We start from the raw sequence: 21,492 nt of genomic DNA, 5'->3' as shown, positions 1-21,492 counted from the left end.
ATTTCGATGTAACAAGCCGTCTTCTGTATTCGACCTCATTTGGGCCTTCCAATGATCCAACCAAACTCCCGATCCGCATATGGATATTTTAAATCACCATTCTATCTAGGCAGAAACTACGGAGCAGAGAGTGAGCACCAGGCCTCGAAGTGGCCGCAATCTGGAGCGGGATCTGCTGGGAGCACCCAACTTTTCCGCTGGGCACTCCCAGGCCCCACAACTCATCCGCACACTCTGGTCGCAGCCCCCAGTCTTCGCCTCTGCGCCCGGCCGCTCTGCGCCATCTTTGAGCCTGGCACGGTGCCCCACTTCCGCACTTTCCTCCCGGGCCAGGGGTACCCGCACATGCTCAGGCGTGCCCCTCCTGGGGATGGAGTATCCAAAACTGGCCGGGTTTGTCACACACTGGCCAAAAAGAATAATTTATCTCGTTCTCTCAGGTCTCGGAGGTGGCTGTCTGACCCATTAAAAAATGGTGCCGATGGCCTCACCTCCCCAGGCTTCCGCTCTGGAGGCGCAGGGGCGAAGGTCATGTTGCAGTGCGCAGGCGCGACAGGGCGGCGCTATCTCCATGGCAACCCGCGCGCAGCCCGGGCCGTTCCGCCCGGCGGGAAGCGCGGGAGCTGAGGCGCTGGCGACAGGCGGGGCTGCGAGCGCCGGGGGGCCGGGGCGGCCGGGGCCGCTGCAGGACGAGACCCTGGGCGTGGCGTCTGTGCCTTCTCAGTGGAGGGGCGTCCAGGGCATCCGCCGGGAGACGGTGAGGGCGCGGGCCCGACTCGCGGCGACGCGGGAGGGAGGGCGAGGGTCCGTCCGCGCGCGGCCTCCGGGCCAGGTTCTGGGGTCCCCCCGTTTTATTTTTGTATTTTAACCCACGGAGACCCGCCCTGTGGCATTCTCGTGCCAGTCTCCCCCCAGACCCGACAACAAAAGGGGTTTTCCTTAAAAACATCTGAAGACCCCATGTTTTGAAGGATTTTGTGTGAACCGCAGTTTTCAGGCGTTTCAAACTAACTTTCCTTTAAAAAGAAGAAGGAAGTGCATTTAAGGTCGAGACACGCCGGTTTTCCAGTGGTTTAATGAAAAGCACACAAAACGAGGCTTTTTGAGGAGGCAGGGCTCCCGGGTGCCAGGTCTTCTCCCGAGGGGTCTTTGTGCGGACTTTGAGGGCCTGCTGTGTGCCGAGAGCCGTTCTGGCGCTGGGGACCCGTCAGTGAATGAAGTCCCTCCTGGAGCTGACCTGGGGCCGTTTGCAGGGCACCGACCGTAGGCAACTTATGCAATTAAATTTTGTCGTGTGTCAGAGGGCGAGTAGTGCCATCATGGACAAAAGTAAAAGAAGGGTGCGGGATCAGAAGGACTGGTTTGGAGAGTGAGAGGGTGGGTGGGCCTCACCGAGAAGGCGACAATTGAGCGAAGACCGGGAGGAGTGAGTGAGCCAAGTGGATACCTGAGGCAGAACCGCCAGACGGCGCAAACTGCAAGTGCAAAGGCCCTGGGGTTGGTGTCGGAGCAGATCTTGTGTTTTGAGGAGGTGGCAGAGCTGGCGAGGAATGAGACAAGGGGGAGTGGTCCCGGTTGAGGTCAGAGAGGGTAAGCCGAGGCGGGTCAGATAGTGCCTTGCAGATCACTGTAGGGATGTTGGCGTCCCCTCGGTGAAAATGGGTATGGGGGGGGGGCGTTGTAGGGTGCCGCACATTTACCAGAAGAGGGAACCGAGGCTTAGCTTGCTGCGCGAGTGACCCCATCAGATCCTCCCCGACACTAGGGAGTTTTCCAATGAAGTCTAACTCTGGAAGACTGGTTTCTTGCCTCAGGCCAGTAGTCTTGCCTGCGGGTCTCAAGCCTGGATTTGATCTACCGGGAAAGCACTCCCCGCTTAACCAGGCTGCACCGAAATGGTTCTGGTGAAAAGCGAAGTGGATATTTTAGTTGATCTCCATCCTTATCACACAGCTCTTGCTTGCTGAAGATTCAGATTTTAGAAGACTTTAGGCTGGGAACGCTGAATCCGTCTTTTTTTTTTTTTTTTTTTTTTCCCTTACAGAGAATGAAATTGAGGCAGGTTCATTTCCTTGCAACTATAGCTTTAAGCCGTAAGGTTCTAAGAACTAATTCTAACACTGGAGGTGTAAGCTTTCATCTGTGAGGGTGGTTCCCTTGAACTAGCATCCCCTGTCTTGCTGAAGCACATTTTTTTGTTGAGTTGTAAGAATTTTGCAAGGGTCAGAAGAAGGTAAATGGGTTTTTCCAAAATAGTTTTTTCTCTTTATAAAAGTTGTGTGTCCAAAATTGAGAAAAAATCTGGATATGCAAAAAAAAAAAAAGAGAAAAAAGAAAGTGGAAATAAAAATCACCCCATTCCCCGGCCATTCGACTTGTACCTGCTTTGTCTGTTTTGCCCCATTTAAAAAAATTTTTTTAAGGGGCGCCTGGGTGGCTCAGTCGGTTAAGCGGCCAACTTCGGCTCAGGTCACGATCTCGCGGTCCGTGAGTTCGAGCCCCACGTCGGGCTCTGTGCTGACAGCTCGGAGCCTGGAGCCTGTTTCGGATTCTGTGTCTCCCTCTCTCTGACCCTCCCCTGTTCATGCTCTATCTCTCCCTGTCTCAAAAATAAATAAAATGTTTAAAAAAAATTAAATAAAAAATTTTTTAAATGTTTATTTATTTTTGAGAGAGACAGAGCGTGAGCAGGGGAGGGGCAGAGAGACAGGGAGACACAGAATCCGAAGCAGGCTCCAGGCTCTGAGCCGTCAGCACAGAGCTGGATGCGGGGCTGGAACCCATGGACCGCGAGGTCATGACCTGATGTCGGATACTGAACAGACTGAGCCACCCAGGCGCCCCTGCCCCATTTTTTAAATAAAAACGGAATCACACTGTGCACAACATTTCATAGACCCAGTTTTTTCACTTAATACATCCTGAACAAATGTCCATGTTTAAAAAAATTTTTTTTTGTAACTTCATTTTATTTAACCAGTCTCTTTTGATGAGTTGTTAGGCAGTTTACATTTTTTTTTTCTTATCAATAAGTCCTGTGATTAGTGTTTTAGCTAATTTTTAAATACAGTTTCTTAATTTTTTTAACGTTTATTTATTTTTGAGACAGAGAGAGACAGAACATGAACGGGGGAGGGGCAGAGAGAGAGGGAGACACAGAATCGGAAGCAGGCTCCAGGCTCTGAGCCATCAGCCCAGAGCCCGACGCGGGGCTCGAACTCACGGACCGCGAGATCGTGACCTGAGCTGAAGTCGGACGCTTAACCGACTGAGCCACCCAGGCGCCCCAGTTTCTTAATTTTTTAAAAAGTTTTTTTGGAAAAGTTGGACAGTGGTTTTTGGCCCATGTAGTGGTGCAATATTGTAATGTACCTCCATGTTCCATTGATGGATTTTTTTTTCTTTTTTAATTTTTTTAGGTTTTTTTTTTTTTTTTTTTTTTTTTTTTCAGATTTTATTTTTAAAGTAATCTTTACACCCAACATGGAGCTTGAAGTCACGACCCCGAGATCAGGAGCCTCATACTCTACCAACTGAGCCAGCTAGGCACCCCCCGCCCCCCCCTTTTTTTTTTTTTTTTTTTTTTTTTTTTAATATTAATGGTCTTTGGCCTGACTTGGCTTTTCTTGTCATATTCCAATCTGTTTACAGAGGGATAGGGTCCTGGACTTTGGTTCAAGACCGGGGTGCACACCCTCTTTAGGGCTTTGGGCCAGTCACATGATCTCTTCTGCAAAATGGGTCCTTGTTAGAATACTTCCTGAGGGGATGGATGGATCAACCAACTGAACCTGAGCCACCCAGGCACCCCCTTGTGAGGGGTTAAATGAGATTGTGGATAAGAAAACAGTTTGAAAGCCTAGGGCTGCTCGGATGGCAGAGGAGTGTCAGGGACCAGTCCCACTGCCTGAGATAGAGGGTGCCTGATCATCCCTCCTTGCTCATCTGCGGTTTCTCAAACCAGATGGTTGACACTGGAATGTCCTGGAGACTCCTGAAAAATATGGATGTCTGCCTCCCAGCGGTTCTGGCTAAATTGGTATGTGTTGTGACTTGAGAATCTGGTTTTATTAAAGCTCCCCAGGTCGTGCTGATAGGTAGCAAAATTTGAGACCACCAATTGAATGCATCCTCCTTTCCAGCAGCAGCATTACCTTTCTGAAGCCAGCCCAATGCTGATCCTAGGAAAATGTGGGCTGTGTTTTTTTTTTTTTCATTTGTTAAAAATTGTGGTGGAGAGCCTGACTGGCTCAGTTGGTAGAGCATGTGACTTTTGATCTCGGGGTCGTGAGTTTGAGCTCCATGTTGGGTGTAGGGATTACTTAAAAAAAAAAAATTGTGGAAAGATACATATAACAGAGGGGCGCCCGGGTGGCTCAATCGGTTGAGTAATTGACTCCGGCTCGGGTCATGATCTCATAGTCTGTGAGTTTGAGCCCCGCGTTGGGCTCTGTGCTAATGGCTCGGGGCCTGGAGCCTGCTTCGGATTCTGCGTCTCCCTCTCTCTCTGACCCTCCCCCGCTCGTGCTCTCTCTCTGTCTCAGAAATAAATAAACATAAAAAAAATTTTTAAAAAGATACATATAATAGAGGGGTGCCTGACTGGCTCAGTCAGTTGAGCATCCGACTTCGGCTCAGGTCATGATCTTGCAGTTCATGAGTTCGAGCCCTGCGTCGGGCTCTGTGCTGATGGCTCAGAGCCTGGAGCCTGCTTCGGACTCTGTGTCTCCCCGTCTCTCTGACCCTCCCCCGCTCACACTCTGTCCCTGTATCAAAAATAAATTTTAAAAAACGTTTAAAAAATTTAAAAAAAAGTTTGTTAAAAAAAAAATTAAAAAAAGGGGGTAGCCTGGGTGGCTCAGTCGGTTGAGCGTCCGACTTCGGCTCAGGTCATGATCTCGCGGTTTGTGGGTTCGAGCCCCGCGTCGGGCTCTGTGCCCACGGCTCAGGGCCTGGAGCCTGCTTCCGATTCTGTGTCTCCCTCTCTCTCTGCCCCTCCCCCACTCATGCTCTGTCTCTCTCTGTCTCAGAAACACATAAATATAAAAAAACTTTTAAAATTTTTTTTTTTTTTTTTTTAACGTTTATTTATTTTTGAGACAGAGAGAGACAGCATGAACGGGGGAGGGTCAGAGAGAGAGGGAGACACAGAATCTGAAACAGGCTCCAGGCTCCGAGCTGTCAGCACAGAGCCCGACGCGGGGCTCGAACTCACGGACCGCAAGATCATGACCTAAGCCAAAGTCGGATGCTTAACCGACTGAGCCACCCAGGCGCCCCTAAAAAAACTTTTTAAAAAAAAGGTACATATAATAGAAATTTCCCTAGAAATTAGAAAAAATAGAAATTTTTAAGTGTACAATTGAGTGGTGTCCAGTACATTCACCATGTGGAACCATCACCACTATCTGGTTCTGGAACTTTTTCATCCATGGAATGCATTTTGGACATTCAGGTCTGTGTCTCTGGGACTGCGAGCTCCCAGAAGGCAGGGAGTGGGTCTTGTGTACTTTTGCACCTCCCGGAGGCACCCAGGAAATACTGGGTTGAATAATCTTCTTGTGTGCTGACATCCCACATAGGCTGCAACTCTCCTCCCCTGCTTGGAGTTCAACTAGCTGCCTGCCCACGGGCTCTTCCTTCTTCCCAGGCTGCCTCTTCGCCTTGGTGGCTTCTGTAGCCAATGTCACCCCCTGCTGGAGGGCGTTTGTTTTGAACCTGGGTCTGGCCTGTTACAAATTTTCAAGGAGAATTAAATCCGTGGTTCTCTACCTTTGGGTTTGCTACACAGTTTCCATACTAGATTTTTTTTTCAAGGGGCATGAGAGCACACTGAAAGACCAAGACGACACCAAGGTAGTCGGCAGTATTTGCGGCTCCAAGGTTGTGTAGCCTAACGCATCTCCCAACTTCCATGGAAACGTCTGCGATTGTCCTCTTGGTTGGCTCTTGGCTCCACGCTCTTCTCTGAGTAGCTGTTTGTTGCCCCGATATACTAAGAGGCAAGTTCACATGAACTGGAGATTGTTCCGTTACTCTACGTTCTCAGAGGCCTCTGGTGACACAGTTGTCCCTGTATCCCACCACGAAACCCACTCAGCCGGAGGTGCCTGGGGGGCTCAGTCCGTTAAGCGTCCAACTTCGGCTCAGGTCACGATCTCACGGTTCATGAGTTCGAGCCCCGCATCGGGCTCTGTGCTGACGGCTCGGAGTCTGGAGCCTGCTTCGGATTCTCTGTCTCCCTCTCGCTCTGTCCCTCCCCTACTCACACTGTGTTTCTGTCTCTCTCAAAAGTAAATAAATTGAAAAAAAAAGGAAACCCACTCAGCTCAACTTTGCATCTAAGACATTCCTGTCTCACCTTGTCTGCTCGTTAGCTGTGAATTGTGCCTCACACCTGCGTCAAATTGTGGTGCTCGCTCAGGGGGTTTGCAGTGTGGGCCCAGAGACGCTGGCTCAGGCCGGAGTCCTCCCTGCTCCCATCACACCTGTGTTCTCATCAGGTGTGTGTGCAGGACTTGATGGGGAAGGAGGTAGAAGTGGGGGGAGGCCTTGGGGGTGACGGCCACCTGAGGACAAGGGAAATTCCGGGGAGGAGGATCAGAAGTGGGCCCGCTGGATGTGGCAAGGTGACGGCGACAGGCCACACGCACCCCCCCTGCCCGGCAGCGTCCTTCAGGTGGGCTTAACGGCATCCCTCAGCCTCCGGGATGAACCATATCTCACCCCACCCCAGGTGAAGCTTCAGCTCCCAGAGTGACGGAGGTAGAAGTGGGGGGTGTGTGAGAGCATGGTCTGCGCTGTGGGCTGGGGGGGGGGGGGGGGGGCAAGAGGTGATGGACCCTGGGCTGTGGCCCTGGGAAGCATACAGATGGGTGAGACCCACGGGTGGGGTCTGAGTAACAGCCCTCTGCACCTGCAGCCTCAGCATCATCTGGGGGCTTGTTCCCAAAGCACACTCTCGGCCCCCCTGCTGGAGGAGGCGGCTTGTGTTTTAGCAAGCTTCTGAGGGACTCTGGGGCCTGCCCGTTGAGAAGTCAGGTCTAGAATGTCTTTGAGGTCCTTTTGCACGCGAGTCAGACGTGCTGGTTGATGAAATGAGATGCCGTGTGCCGCTTCTATTGGCTGGTAGTGGTTGCTACCCAAGGGACCGATGGGGGCTTGGCCTCCCTTTGCACATCATCTCAGACCTTCAAAGACGCCTCCTCTCTGGATGGCGATGTTCCTCAGTCATAGGACACATCTTAAAAATCGGTGTGTCTCACAGATGGCCCGTGTATGTCATCTAGTTTTCCCCTGAAGAGCTATTATTAAACAATTGGAATGTTTTATAAACAATACATTGTAGAGTCGAGGAGATCTAGAATGTATAAAATTAAATAATCTCTGTACCCAACATGGGGCTTGAACTCATGACCCCAAGACCAAGAGTCACATGCTCTACTGACTGAGCCAGTTTGGCGCCCCTAGAATGTATTTCTTTTTAAGAGTTTTATTTCTTTATTTTGAGAGACGGAAAGAGAGAATCCTAAGCAGGCTCTGCACTGTCAGCCAGGCACCCCTAGAGTGTGTGTATGTTATGTATGTATGTATATATGTATGTGTGTATTTATTTACTTATTTAAGTTTATTTATTTTGAGAGGTGAAAGAGAGGGAGAGAGAGTCCCAAGCAGGCTCCATACTGTCAGAGTGGAGCCTGATGTGGGGCTTGATCCCACAAACTGTGAGATCATCACCTGACCTGAAATCAAGAGTCAGACACTTAACCGACTGAGCCACCCAGGTGCCCCTAGAATGTATATTTTTAGTAAGAAAGTGACTGTTCTACTCATGACTTTGAAGTACTCATGCCTCATAGTGATACCCCCTGAATACATTTTTCTGGCTGGCTGGTTTCTGAATGACTGAGTCACACATGAGCACAGTTAACCTGACATTGGTCAATCTCAGCCTGAACCTGAATGCAAGGCAGAGCCCAGTATTCTCTCAGCACACCCCTCGGGGCCTGGGGTGGTGGCTGATCACCTGACCCAGTGGGGCCGTTTCCTCTGTCATCACCAGTGTTCCTGAAATTGATCGGCCAGTCCTAGATGCCAGCTAGAGACCCATTATTTCAGAAGTGAGGCGTTGAGGGGTATTGGCCTGGGAGTCAGGGAGCCTTCCTAGGGGTCAGTGTAGGACTCTGATAGCAAGTGACAGAAACCAGCCCAAACCAGCTCCTGTCAAGCACTTCTCTTCAGGATGCCGGGATGTCTCCTGGGCCTCTGAAGGTGCAGCTGGTCCTGAGGAATCTAGGAAACTTGGGGGTCCCCCACCTTTCAACTCTGATGTTACATGTATCCCCTGAGGCCTGTCTCTGCTTGTCTCCTGGTTGTGGCCCTGGCTAATTGTTGGGGCCAACGTTTCCAGGTTTCCGTTCTAGGCATATGCCATCTTGTTAAATCTTTGTCTCTGTTGTGAATTTCCCTGAGAGAGCTTGATTGGCCCAGCCTAGGTTCGCGTCCACTTCTCATCTAGTCAGAAGCTACAGTCCTGGTATTGGGACACATTTGGTGGCTTGGGTAGGAGTCCTGACATTCTGGGTGTCTGCAGGCTCTCCTGGGGGCAGGAGAGCTGGGCTCCCACACTGGGTTCTGGTCCCTGAATCTCACTGCCTTCCTCTCTGCTGGAGGTCACTGGGACTTCAGACTCCAGAGCGTGGTGACTGGTGATCTTGGTTTGGGAATTTTTCTGTTTCCCTTGGCCACACCTCCCAGTGTAATTAAAGTCTGGTCCCAGTCCCTCCTGTAGTGCCTCTGCCTCTGAGGTGTGGGAGCCCAGCATCCTTAACACCCCTCTTCCTGACCTTGCTGAGGCCCAGAAAGCAAGGATCTCATTCTTCCCTGACTTCTCTGATGTCTCAGAGGGCTTGTTATGGGAGCCTCAGTCCAGCCACACACTGCCTGGTACAGAAGGTACCCGTCTACACAGGGTATCCTTGGGCAAGCCCTTCCCTTCTGGAGGCCTTGGGGCTTCATCTCCAGATGGGATGGGATGTATGGGACGGATCAGGGTCGGGCCAGATAATCAGATCTTGAACTATGGAAACTACTTAGTTGTCCCAGAGTGAAAAGAGAATAATGATAGTAGTTTCCTACCAATTCACAGAAAAAATTGTGGGTGCAGCGTGTCATTGGTTTTAAGTTTTTTTTTTCCTCTGTGAATTTTCCCTAGTGTTTTGACATTTGTCTTTTGTCTGAATAAGCAAGCAGCAAAGAAATATTTAAGAAAAAATTTTAATGTTTATTTATTTTTGAGAGAGAGAGACAGAGCATGAGTGGGGGAGGGGCAGAGAGAGGGAGACACAGAATCAGAAGCAGGCTCCAGGCTCCGAGCTGCCAGCACAGAGCCCATCGCGGGGCTCGAACCCACAAACTGTGAGATCATGACCTGAGCTGAAGTTGGACGCTTAACCGACTGAGCCACCCAGGCACCCCAGCAAAGAAATATTAATGGAAGTAGATGGAAAGATAACAGCTTGCTATCTTGTGGACATTTTTGTCTTAGATTAAGTCATTGGGGTAACATTCTTTTAGAAACTTTTTCTGAGTTTATCTGATGTGATGAGTGTCCAGGATGTTAGACTGGGTGAGAACACCATGGCTGAGGGACAGTTTCGTGTCACAGGTCAGACTGCCTGAATTCAAGGCCTACTGTGATCACCTCTTTGCCGTGTGATCTTGGGTGAATTACTTCTTTGTGCCTTAGTGTCCATGTTAGTAATGCAAAAATAGGAGTTTCTTCATAGGGTGGTTGTGAGGATGAATAAGATATGGGTAAAACTTTTGGGACAGTGCCTGAGTTAGCACTTAGTAACTAACACTCTTGCCATCATTGTGGCTTCTGGAAGCTTGATTTTCACCCAGTCTCTTAGAATTTTGGCTCAGGCTGTATACTTTCTTTACTTTCTTTTCTTTTTCTTTCTTTCTTCTTCTCCTCCTCCTCCTCCTCCTCCTCCTCCTTCTTCTTCTTCTTCTTCTTCTTTTTTACATTTTACTTATTTTTGTGAGACAGAGAGTCAGAGCACGAGCAGAGGAGGGGCAGAGAGCGAGGGAGACACAGGATACGAAGCGGCCTCCAGGCTCCGAGCTGTCAGCACAGAGCCCGACACGAGGCTCTAACCCATGAACCGTGAGATCATGACCTGAGCTGAAGTCAGATGTTTAACCAACTGAGGCACCCCAAGCCTGTATGCTTTCTGATCCTCATGCCCATCCACGAATTCCTCAGTGTGCACACTCCCTTGGTGGACCCCTCCAGTGCTGTGGTTTCAAGTCATGTCTCTGTCGGATGTTCTCCAGAGCCTCACGCCTTGCGACCGCTCTCGGGAATCCTCAACACCTCCATGTGGATGGGAGGCATCTCGGTCTGAACGAGGCCCAGGAGAACTGCTTCTGTGTTCTCTTTTCCCAGTATTTGCCATCACATTCCACTGGTTGTCAAACCTGTCCTCTGCTCCTCACTTCTTCCCGAGCAGCCAAAAAGGCATGGCCCTGCTTACAACCCACTCAGGCCACACCTTGTGGCTCTCAGACACCTCCTGGCCATGCCCTTGTGCTCGGGCCACCCTCCTTACCCACTGTGGCCAGGCACGCCACCTGCTGTCCAGTCTCTGAGCACGGAACGTTTTCTACTGTAAGGTTTTGCTCTGGCCTCCCCCTCCCATCTCTGTCCAGGACCCTCTCCTGCAGCTCTCCCTTTGTCCTTCACACCTCAGCTCAAGTGCCATTTCCCCAGAGACCTCCCTGGCTGTTCCCTTCTCTCCCACACATCTGCTGCACTTGGCACCATAGGTAGTTGGTGGGTATTTTCTTGTTCGTGTACCCCCAACCCCTGTGGAAGCTTCTCGGGCACAGGGATTTTGCACATTTTGTTTTCTGCTGTATCCATAGTACCCAGACAGTGCCTGGCAAGTGGACACTCAGTAAATAATGTGCGTGTGTGTGTGTGTGTGTGTGTGTGTGTGTGTGGTGTAAAGGAAATATATGTAAATAGTATATGTGTGATATATATAGTCTATGTGTGTATACAACATAATACATACAGTGTAGTGGAGATATATAAAAATATATGTACATATATCTTGTCTAAATGGGCTTGTGCCGTGTGCCAAATACGTGCAAAGTGCTGGGTATAGAGATCAGACAGGGTTCTGATGCTGGAGGAACTCCATTTAATGGGAGGCGGATAAGAAAAGACAATTTAGTGGAATGTGATGGGGAGCGTGGGGACAGGTGTTTCATGTACTAGGAAGAGCTGCCCCTTTGTGGGGCCCGCTCCCTTCCTTTAGGCTTACTGGCACTGGCCTAGTGCACAGCCCTGCCCCCCCAAGCCTGAGCCAGGTGGGGGAGGTGCACAGGGGTTCCGGGCCTCGCCATTGCCCTGCACGTTCAGGTGCCTGGTGAGGGGCTGTGTGAGCAGAGCCTCTTGCAGATGACGATCTGCTAGGCCCCCTCATTTGATAAATGATGGGTCCTGTCCATAAGAAAGGGAGGCTGGTAGTTCCTTCCCTGGTCTGATGTCTATCCCTGTGGCCAGCTAAAGAGGGGACAAGGAATTGGAGACAGAGGGCAGGGTGGAGAAAAGAGGCAGCTGGGGAGGAGCCTGCCTTCTTTCTACCAACTAGCTCATCACAGACTCACCTGCTTCCCTTGATCATGGGGGCACCTTGGAAGGGGCCTGCGAAGGGAGGGAGATGCTGGTGGCCAGGTCTGCGATGCTTCCCTGTGCTGGCTGCAATATTACAGGATTCTCATTGCTGTCGGGATCTTCCAAAGGGCACTCCTGGGGGAAAAAAAGAGAAGCGACACTCCAGCATCCCCTCCAAATTGTGTCCTAGTGTCACCGAAAGTCCTGGGTCAGGCTCTTACTGGATCATGTTGACCACCCCTGAACCACTCACTGTGGCCCAGTGCACATAGGACGGTTGAGGGATCATCTTCACCCATAGCGCACAGATCGGGCTCCTCCTTTGAAAGATGGGCCAGTTACAAGAGCAAAGAGGCAGACTGGGGCAGGCAGGATGACCAGAGGCCCATTGGCCCGAGGGTAAGCAGCAGCGCGGGAGGGGTGCTGTTTAGTAGGGGGAACAGAGTGCCCAGGCAGGCGGTCACTAGTGACCTGGGTTGACTGGTGACCACTGACCGCTGACTGGTGACCACTGGGTTTTGATTTTCTGCAGAAAAGTTGCCAGACGGCGAGCATTGCCACTGCTGAAGCGTCTGTCCAGACCCGGAAGCATGCGGATGCTGAGGTGCAGACCGAGGTCCCTGCACCGGTCAGCGCTCGGTCTGTGGCCCAGCACGACAGCCCCAGGCTGGCAGCCTTTCTTCGGAGGGTGGAGGCCATGGTTATCCGAGAGCTGAATAAGAACTGGCAGAGCCACGCTTTTGACGGCTTCGAGGTGAACTGGACAGAGCAGCAGCCAACGGTAGGGAACGGCAGCCTGGGACGCCCTCCTCCTCTGCCCCAGCCTGAGCCTCGCCCGCCCCCGTTGGAAGTCCTCTTAGGCCAGATGCTGTTAATAGCAATAATGCAATAATAGTAACTGCGTTCATGGAGGTCTTACTTTTTGCCAGGTGCTGAGCCGAGTTTTATGAGAGTAAGTCATCGAGCCTTCCCTGCTGTCAAGAAGTAGTTTGTGGTTACCTCCATTTACAGCTGGGGATGGGGAGCCTCCTGAGTTGAAACGATTTTTCTGGGATCACATGGAGCTAGTCAGCAGTAGAGGCAAGGCTTGAACGTGGGGAGTCTGACTCTGGACCAGACTTTCTCCACCGCTCGGCTGTCTCCCCTGGCACCATGTGGTGAGGGCTCTCTGTGCCATCTCATTCACTCCTCAGCACAGCTGCATGAGGCGGTACTTGGATGATCTCTGTTTTATAGACAAGGCCCAGAGAGGCTAACTGACTTGTCCACGGTCACCCAGCTGTAACGGGCCAAGCTGGGATTTGAGCCCTGGTCTGTCTGGTTTCACTGCCATGCTCTAGTGACTTCAGTGTCTCCGAGGCTCAGCTCAGAGTGACCCTGTACACTTAGGTGTCTGGCCGCACAGGCAGGCTAGGCTTTGAGACGAATGGGGGGCTCTTGGCTTTTGCTCCGTGCTGGGCCTCAGCCTCCCCTGTGGACAGGCTGTTCGCTCACGGCTGCGGGCCCTCGACTGGGGAGCCTTGGAGTTCTGAGCCAAACTTTTTTTTTTTATACAGTGCTTTCTTCCTGTAGAAACAGATGAGTAACTATGTATTCAGAGGTCATAGCCCTGTTCTAGCCCCTCCCCCTCCTCTGCCCTCTTCCCACCAAGTCACTGGAAGGCATGGGAAAATCAGTTTGAGGGAAGTCCTCAAAATCACTCTGAAATGCAGTTGCCGAGGCCACACCGCAGTGGGCAGTCACTGACTCCTTATAAGCCGGGCACAAGAAGGGCTCAGGGAAGAGGAAGAGCCCAGCTTGTTGTCTCTCCTTGCCATTGCTCGTGCCCCCCCGTCCCCACCGCCCCACCACCCAATTTTACAGAGGTTAAGCTTTTGTTCTTTATTATTAGCACGTTCCCACATTTCTATGGATTAACTTGGTCCAAGTGTGTGTTACTTTCTCCCCTTTAAAAAACGTTTTTTTCCTTTAAAAAAATTTTTTTGATGTTTATTTATATTTGAGAGAGAGAGCGAGAGAGAGACAGACCATGAGCAGGAGAGGGACAGAGAGAGATGGAGACAGAATCCAAAGCAGGCTCAAGGCCCCGAGCTGTCAGCACAGAGTCCGACCCGGGGCTCGAACTCACAAACCATGAGATCGTGACCTTAGCTGAACTCGGACCCTTATTAACGGATTCAGCCACCCAGGTGCCAAAATATCTGTTTTCTGACTACAGAAGCAATGTATGTTCATTATAACAAGTCCAGGCAGTATAGAAATACAGAACATATACCATGTAGACAGTGGGAGGGGACACTTTGTTCCCACGCCCACACGCCTTTAGAGTCTTCTCTGTGTTACACTAACACAAGCATCATGACTAGTGTTGTCACTGAGAACATTTTAAACAAGTGGAAAGCACTGTACGTTTTCCTGATGACCTTTGTCACTTCGAGCTTTCCATGTCAGTTCCTACAAAGGTGCTGTAGGCGTCCCAGCGGCTACACTGGGTCCCACTGCACGGACACGTCGTCCTTTATCTGAGTCCCCTGTGGGTGGACGCCCAGCTTCACTTCTAGAGAGGTATCCTCCAGAAACGAGGGTGGGCGGGAGATCAGGCTGCCCCCTTTGAGTGGCAGCCTGGTGAGCTGGCCCTGGGCAGCCCTGCATGTTAGCGGTGCGCGAGCATTGGGCAGAGGAGGGCGTTAGCACTTTGCTGTTATATCACATCGACAGCGAGTCTGTCCTCCCACTTCTTGTTTTGCATCAGCTCTTTGTTGATTCCCTCATGATGGGATTACTGTCTTGGGGTTTTTCTCTCTACTTCTGTCAAGGTGTTGGCCTTGACATTTCATCATTGTCCTTGGCACTGCTGTAGTAGCTCTGGAAGGGCTGGGATGCTGCTCTTAACGAGAAACCATAATGTCAGAATTCTACAATCAGTGGGACAACCTTGGGGAAAGCTTAGAAATTGGAGATAAGGAAGAGACCACCCAGGGTCTCCCACTGGAACCGCTGACCTCCTGGTTCTGTTGTTTCCTGCCTCTTGTTTCACACGTGTGTTGACAGCTGTGAGTCACTGTGGCCAGTCTTGGGGTCTTTTCTGGTCGGGAGCAAAGCCTGTTCTGTGTTGTCAGGTTGCTATGGAGACTTCACATGTGTCCTTTTGAAACACCTAATTGGAGCCTGGGTGGCTCAGTTGGTTGAGCATCTGACTATTGATTTATGACTATTGATCTCATGGTCATGAGATTGAGCCCCACATTAGGCTCTGCACTGAGCGTGGAGCCTGCTCGAGATTCTCTCTCTCCCTCTCCCTTTGTCCCTGTTTTGCTCGCACACGCTCTCTCTCGAAAAAATAAAAATAAATAAAAATAAAACATCACCTAATGTTTCATCCATACACTTTATTTTTTTGAGCCGAGTTTATCCAGGTGTGTTCTCTGTGCAGGCAGTTCACCCTTTGTGCCGGTCTGAGTCTTTTTTTTCTTTTTTCTTTTTTTAATGTTTATTTGAGGAGGGGGGAGGAGAAAACAAACAGGAAGGGAGGGGCAGAGAGAGAGGGAGGCAGAGGATCTGAAGCAGGCTCCGTGCTGACAGCAGAGATCCTGATGCGAGGCTCGAACTCACGAACTGTGAGGTCGTGGCCTGAGCCGAAGTCAGACGCTTAACTGACTGAGCCACCCAGGCATGGCCATGCCATTCTGAGTCTTGGCCAACACGTGTCCGCCACAGTGAAGGTGTAGAGAAGTCCCTTGGTCCCCCTGCTTCTCCCACATTGTAGGTTTATCTTCAGATTTTAAAGTGCACTGGGTATAAGTAGTGGGTTGCAGGTATACGTAGTGTTGTGACAAACAACTTATGTCTGTGGTGCCTTTCTGATGTACACTTTAGTTGAACATGACGTAAAGAAGTGCACAAACCACAAGTGTCCAGGCCTGTGGCTTTCCAAAGTAAAACATTTCTGTGGAGCCAGAACCCAGATCAAGAAACCTTCCTTTCCTTTCCTTTCCTTTCCTTTCCTTTCCTTTCCTTTCCTTTCCTTTCCTTTCCTTTCCTTTCCTTTCCTTTCCTTTCCCTTCCTCCCTTCCTCCCTTCCTCCCACCTTTCTTTCTTTCTTTCTTTCTTTCTTTCTTTCTTTCTTTCTTTTCTTTCTTTTAATTTTTCCTAATGTTTATTTATCCTTGAGAGAGAGAGGGAGAGATACACAGCATGAGTAGGGGAAGGGCAGAGAGAGAGGGAGATGCAGAATCCAAAGCAGGCTCCAGGCTCCAATCTGTCAGCACAGAGCCTGGCGCGGGTCCGAACTCAACAAATGACAAGATTATCACCTGAGCCGAAGTCAGATGCCCAACTGGCTGAGCCACCCAGGCACCCCGCACAAAAGGTTTTCTTGAGTTCCCTTCACCTCCTACCACACTGGACAGCTTTTTTTTAATCTTTAAAAAAATTTTTTTTTTAAATTTTTTTTTTTCTTCAACGTTTTTTATTTATTTTTGGGACAGAGAGAGACAGAGCATGAACGGGGGAGGGGCAGAGAGAGAGGGAGACACAGAATCGGAAACAGGCTCCAGGCTCCGAGCCATCAGCCCAGAGCCTGACGCGGGGCTCGAACTCACGGACCGCGAGATCGTGACCTGGCTGAAGTCGGACGCTTAACCGACTGCGCCACCCAGGCGCCCCTTTAAAAAATTTTTAAGCAATCTCTGTGCCCAGCGTGGAGCTTGAACTCACGACCCTGAGATCCAGAGTCGCATGCTCCAGGGACAGAGCCAGCAGGGCGCCCCGGTAAACGTGTGTGCTCAGTTCTCTTGGGCGTGTACCTAGGGGCAGAATTGCCGGGTTGTGTGGTGCCTCTATGTTTTAGCTTTTGAAGACCCACCCGACTGTCTCCCCACCGTGGCCTTGCCATTCTCCGTCCTTGCTAGCAGTGTGTGAGGGTTCCCACCATACAGCTTTTTACACGTTTTAGATTCTTTCCATCGGGTAGTTTCTTTATATGGAGGCATAAGGTCAAGGAGTACGCAGCTTTTCACAGACGTTTTGATCTGTGTGGCACATCCCCTCCCAGAAACCTTGGGCTGATCGCTCACCGTGGCCAGCACTGCCAGCCTTTTCATTTGGTGTGCCAGGCTGCTATGGGCTGAGAGGGAAGCTGCCAGAGGTTTAAAAAAAAAAATGGTTTTTTATTTAATGTGGTAGAATAGTCATAAAATTGTAACCATTAAAAAAATTGCTTTAATGTTTATTTGTTTTTGAGAGAGAGACAGAGTGTGCAAGCCAGGGAGGGGCAGCCCAGAGCCCGACGTGGGGCTCAGACTCACGGACCGCGCGATCATGACCTGAGCTGAAGTCGGACGCTGAACCGACTGAGCCACCCGGGCGCCCCAAACTGTAACCATTTCCAGGTGCATAGTCTAGTGGCACATAGAGCACCATCCAGTTCCAGGAGCCAGAGCTTTTGAAACTGTGTATAGAACAGGGTCTTACTCTGAGCCAGAACCTGGCATCTGTCTCGGTTCGTAAGATCCTTTCTTCTGGGTTTCTGGAAGTATCCTGTTTGGGGTGGTGTTGGGATGAAGGCTCTACATTTCCCTCCAGGACCGGGCAGCGGACCTGGGTGGCTTTGGAGGTCCAAGCTTGTAGTAGTGGTTTTTAGGTGGCTACAAGGCCGCCTTTTGGGGGGCTCTGTGGCTCAGGGCTAGGGATGGTTTGTCTCTTGCAGGTCACGTGTCTGCACACCCTGGGCTACCCCCCAGCCCAGGGGCAGGGTCTGCATGTGACCAGTGTCTCCTGGAACAGCACCGGCTCCGTGGTGGCCTGTGCCTATGGCCGGTGAGTGGCAGCAGGGGTGGCTTTGGGGCAATGGGAGGTCCTCAGACTCTGGTTTAAGCCTCTTTCTCCCTGTCTGTGTGGTGAAGGTTGGCCTGGAGCTTGGCCATTCTGGGAGTCTTTTTATTCTCAAGGCTGCCTAGGCACCAGGTTGGCTGGAAAGAGCAGCAGAGGGAGGGGCTTAGAGCCCACAGTCCTGGTGCCCACCTGCCAGCATAGGGCAGAGCGCCCTGGGCCTGCCCCCTCTTCTCCGTGAGCCGTTTCCTGATGGGCCACAGTTCCCCAACCCTGCTATCGTGTGGACCCATCTTGGTTCTCGGGAACCCTTTTCTAGAGGAGGTCCTGCCACTGTGCTATGGAGGAACCTGTGCCACTACAGCACCCAGTACGGTCTGGGTGTGACGGGGACGCAGGCTGATCTGGGGGCGGTGGGTGGGTGGCGGGTCTGGTGCTAGGAGCAGGGTGGGGGCGAGATCCTGGCCTCGGGGCAGAGCCGGCTCAGGCATGTCCCTGTGCAGGTTGGACGACGGGGACTGGAGCACGCTGAAGTCCTTCGTGTGTACCTGGAACCTGGACAGGCGAGGCCTGAACCCCCAGCAGCCGTCAGCAGTGGTGGAGGTGCCCAGCGCCGTCATGTGCCTGGCCTTCCACCCCACGCAGCCGTCCCATGTCGCAGGTGAGCCGTCTTCTGCTCCCCACCCTGTGCAGGGTGCCCACAGGGGAGCTCTCCACTGGGCCCTCGGCCCCCAGGCACGGCTGGGGCAGGTCTGCTTGGGGAGCAGAGCCCTGGGCTCAGGTGAGGATGCCGTGCCAGTTGTGGAGCGTGGAGGAGGAGGATGGGGAGGAAAGGCGGTGGCGGGGTGGGGGGGGGGGGGGGTGAGGAAGAAGGGGAGGGGGAGGAGGTGGTGGGGGCGTTGGCGGGTCCTTGCTGAGTCTTGATGGGGTGTGGGCCATGCAAGGGTGCAGCCTGGTCAGGACTCGAGGCAGGGCGACAGGGGCACCCTCGGGGAGCCGTGGGTGGTGACAGGAGCCACACGTGTTGGGAAAGGGGTTGTGCCGGAGGGCACGGCAGGGTGTCGGGCCTGGAGATCAGCCTGGCAGTGGGTGGGTGGGGGCACAGCAGGCCAGAGTGGGGGGAGGGCAGGACTTTTCCTCCCCCTCCCCCCGGCGACTCTGGGGAAGCGGCTCCCCGTCCTTGCTCCCTGGGCGGGCGGGGCTGGTGCTCGGTTGGGGCACCGGGTTGTTGCGCGTGAGTCAGCTCTTGTCCGGGCGCGCTTGGTCCCGCAGGCGGGTTGTACAGTGGTGAGGTGCTGGTGTGGGACGTGAGCCATCCCGAGGACCCGCTGCTGTGGCGCACGGGCCTGACGGACGACACGCACACCGACCCTGTGTACCAGGTCAGAGCAGTGGGCCGCGGTGGGGGGCGGGGAGGCACCTTCCCCTTCTCCCTGAACTGAGTGCTGCTGTCGCTGGCCTGCTCCTTGAGGTGAAACGGAAGAGAGGGGGCCTGCTCGCACAGCCACAGCAGGTCACCAAGGAGTTGGCAGTTAGGGACAGCGGCCTTCGGCCTTCGGCATTCTTAGCCCCCCGGGGCAGAAGTCACACCCGCCCCCCTGCCACGCCCAGGCCCTGGGCCACTCCCAGCTCCCCCAACTTCCAAGTGGCCATGTGGGGCTCCCAGCTATCCTGGCGTCTCAGGGAGGGACCTCGGAACCCTCAGGTCTGCCCCCAGGTGTGTGAGGCGGTTCCGGGCCTCCCCCAGAATTCCCCCTTTGGTTTTCCCGCAAGAGAAGGGGTAGTTGGGGGATGAGGGTGACCGCCGGTCTTGCTGGGAAATGGGGGCAGCCTGGGGAGCAAGCAGCTCTTTCTTGACCTTGGTCCCGTACCCTGTTGTCCCAGGTGCTTTGGCTACCTGAGCCCCGGCACAGCCACCGCTTCCAGGTGCTGAGTGTGGCCACGGACGGGAAAGTGCTGCTCTGGCAGGGGGGCGGGGTGGGCCAGCTGCAGCTCACAGAGGGCTTCGCCCTGGTCGTGCAGCAGCTCCCGAAGAACACCAAGCTAAAGAAGGTACGTGGGGCCCCAGCTGCCGCCCCTGCCTGCCCGCCCACCGTAGGACCCCCGCAAGTGGGCCTCAGGGGTGGTGGCAGGCGGCACGGGCAGCGGTGCTAGCAACTGAGGTCACGTGGCTCCCACTCGCGTGACTCGGCTCTTGCGGGACTCTGACCAGATTCCCTTGGCTCTGCCCTGCCATTCATTTCTCCACAGCCTCCCCGGGGGGAGACCGAGGTGGGTGCTACGGCGGTGGCTTTCTCCGGCTTTGACCCCAGCCTTTTTGTTCTGGGCACGGAAGGTGGCTTCCCGCTCAAGTGTTCCCTGGCAGCAGAAGAGGCCGCCCTCACGCGGATGCCTAGCTCTGTGCCCTTGCGGGCCCCAGCACGGTTCACCTTCTCTCCCCATGGTGGTCCCATCTACTCTGTGAGCTGTTCCCCCTTCCACAGGTAGAGGAGGCCACAGAGCACCTGGCACAGGGAGGGTGAGGAAGCCCCATAGAGCGGCCTACAGGGCCTGTGGTCTGGCCTGGGCCCAGGTCTTCGCTATTTGAGCCCTCCTACCCGGCGCTCGGGTGGTTGGCTCCTGGGGATTGGCCCTTCTCTCCCTAAGGGGATTCCCAGTTTGGGGGTCCATGGAGACTTTTCAGGAACGTGACAGCCCAGGGGGAGTTGGGCAGGACACCCGGTACTCATCCCCTTGCCTGGCTCTCTGCCCTTCATCCTGTCCAGGAATCTCTTCCTGAGTGCGGGGACCGACGGCCACATCCACCTGTACTCCATGTTGCAGGCCCAGCCCCTGGCCTCCCTGCAGCTGTCCCACAAGTACCTGTTTGCCGTGCGCTGGTCCCCAGTGCGCCCCTTGGTGTTTGCGGCTGCTTCCGGGGAAGGTAGGAAATAGGACGATAGGCTCAGATCCATTTAAGTGATACGGGCCCAGCACGTACTTGGAATTCTGAGCTGGGGAGAGGCAGCAGGTGGGGGAAGGAGGGCTAAACCAGGTGGACTTCTCTTGTGCCATGAGTTTCTCTTCCTGGGTGCACAGGCCACTGTTCTGGGCCTCTTGTCCCATGATTCTCTCTCCCTGCAGGTGATGTGCAGCTGTTTGATCTACGGAAAAGCTCCCAGAAACCCACAGTTTCAATCAAGCAAACCCAGGATGATAGCCCGGTCTACTGTCTTGAGTTTAATCGCCAGCAGACTCAGCTCCTGGCTGCCGGTGACGCCAAGGGCACTGTAAAGGTGTGGCAGCTGAGCACCGAGTTCACCGAACAAGGACCCCGGGAGACAGAGGACCTGGAGCAGCTGGCAGCAGAGGTGGCCGCCTGAGGACAACCGGGGTGGGGGTGGGGGGTTGGGGGCAGGAGCAAGCTGCACCTGAGCTGAGCTCTGGAGTTCCGACAGAGGCCGAATGAAGACAACACGAGCTTCTGGGGGAGTCAAGTCATTTATTTGTCTTTCACATGAAAACAAAAGGGAGGGGAGAGAACAAGAGGGGATCTGGCCCGCCGCCGAGATTGCCGAGTCGGAATGGGGCAGCGGGCTTCACGAAGGGAATCTGGGTCCCCACGGCAACGGGGCAAGTGCGACTTGACCGGAAGCGGTTTATCGAAGCACCATTTTCTACTAAGTCTTCTCCCAGGCTAAGCGGACTTAAGCTCACATTGGAAAGTAACACTGGAATATTTTAAGAGCACAGAGAGGAGGTGTCATGCAGCAAGGCAACGGCAGGGCGGGCAGCGTGGGCCGGGCGGAGCGAGGAGCGGGATCAGTTCACGAAGAGCGAGCGGGTGAACTCCACGTAGTCGAAGGCGGTGGGGAGTTCGCGGCCCTTGCCATCCACGTAGGGCTTCATGTGGGAGACGCAGTAGTCGGCTTGTTCCCGAGTCAGGTTCTGGAGGGGAAGGGACCACACCTGTCAGTCCAGTCCGCTGACACCCG

At 53.1% G+C, this 21,492-nt stretch overlaps 2 protein-coding genes across 16 annotated transcripts in view; one reads left to right on the top strand and one right to left on the bottom strand.

Moving 5' to 3' along the window:
- The first annotated feature begins 562 nt into the window (after positions 1-562).
- Positions 563-20,982, top strand: DYNC2I2 (dynein 2 intermediate chain 2). Of its 3 annotated transcripts, none has more exons than XM_078436423.2 (10): positions 563-757; positions 3,965-4,039; positions 12,222-12,470; positions 17,397-17,506; positions 18,022-18,179; positions 18,791-18,900; positions 19,403-19,570; positions 19,769-20,001; positions 20,342-20,441; positions 20,642-20,982. In XM_078436423.2, exons 1-10 carry the CDS (start codon positions 572-574, stop codon positions 20,789-20,791), a joined length of 1,539 nt encoding a protein of 512 aa, XP_078292549.1. In that variant the 5' UTR covers positions 563-571; the 3' UTR covers positions 20,792-20,982. The 3 variants fall into 3 exon arrangements, with proteins under 3 accessions (XP_078292549.1, XP_078292547.1, XP_078292548.1); XM_078436421.2 differs by having other exon boundaries at positions 20,284-20,441; XM_078436422.2 differs by lacking the exon at positions 3,965-4,039 and having other exon boundaries at positions 20,284-20,441.
- Positions 20,980-21,492, bottom strand: part of SPTAN1 (spectrin alpha, non-erythrocytic 1) — a 59,229-nt gene continuing 58,716 nt past the window's right edge. For all 13 annotated transcript variants that reach the window (XM_078436419.2, XM_078436420.2, XM_078436413.2 and 10 more), the window contains one exon: positions 20,980-21,445. In XM_078436419.2, coding sequence (XP_078292545.1) covers positions 21,320-21,445 — 126 coding nt within the window. In that variant the 3' untranslated portion in view covers positions 20,980-21,319. The remainder of the gene's footprint in view (positions 21,446-21,492) is intronic.

This window comes from Panthera onca, chromosome D4 (assembly GCF_046562875.1).
Source record: "Panthera onca isolate mPanOnc1 chromosome D4, mPanOnc1 haplotype 2, whole genome shotgun sequence".
NCBI lineage: Eukaryota > Metazoa > Chordata > Mammalia > Carnivora > Felidae > Panthera > Panthera onca.
This window is presented reverse-complemented; position numbering and strand designations above follow the sequence as displayed.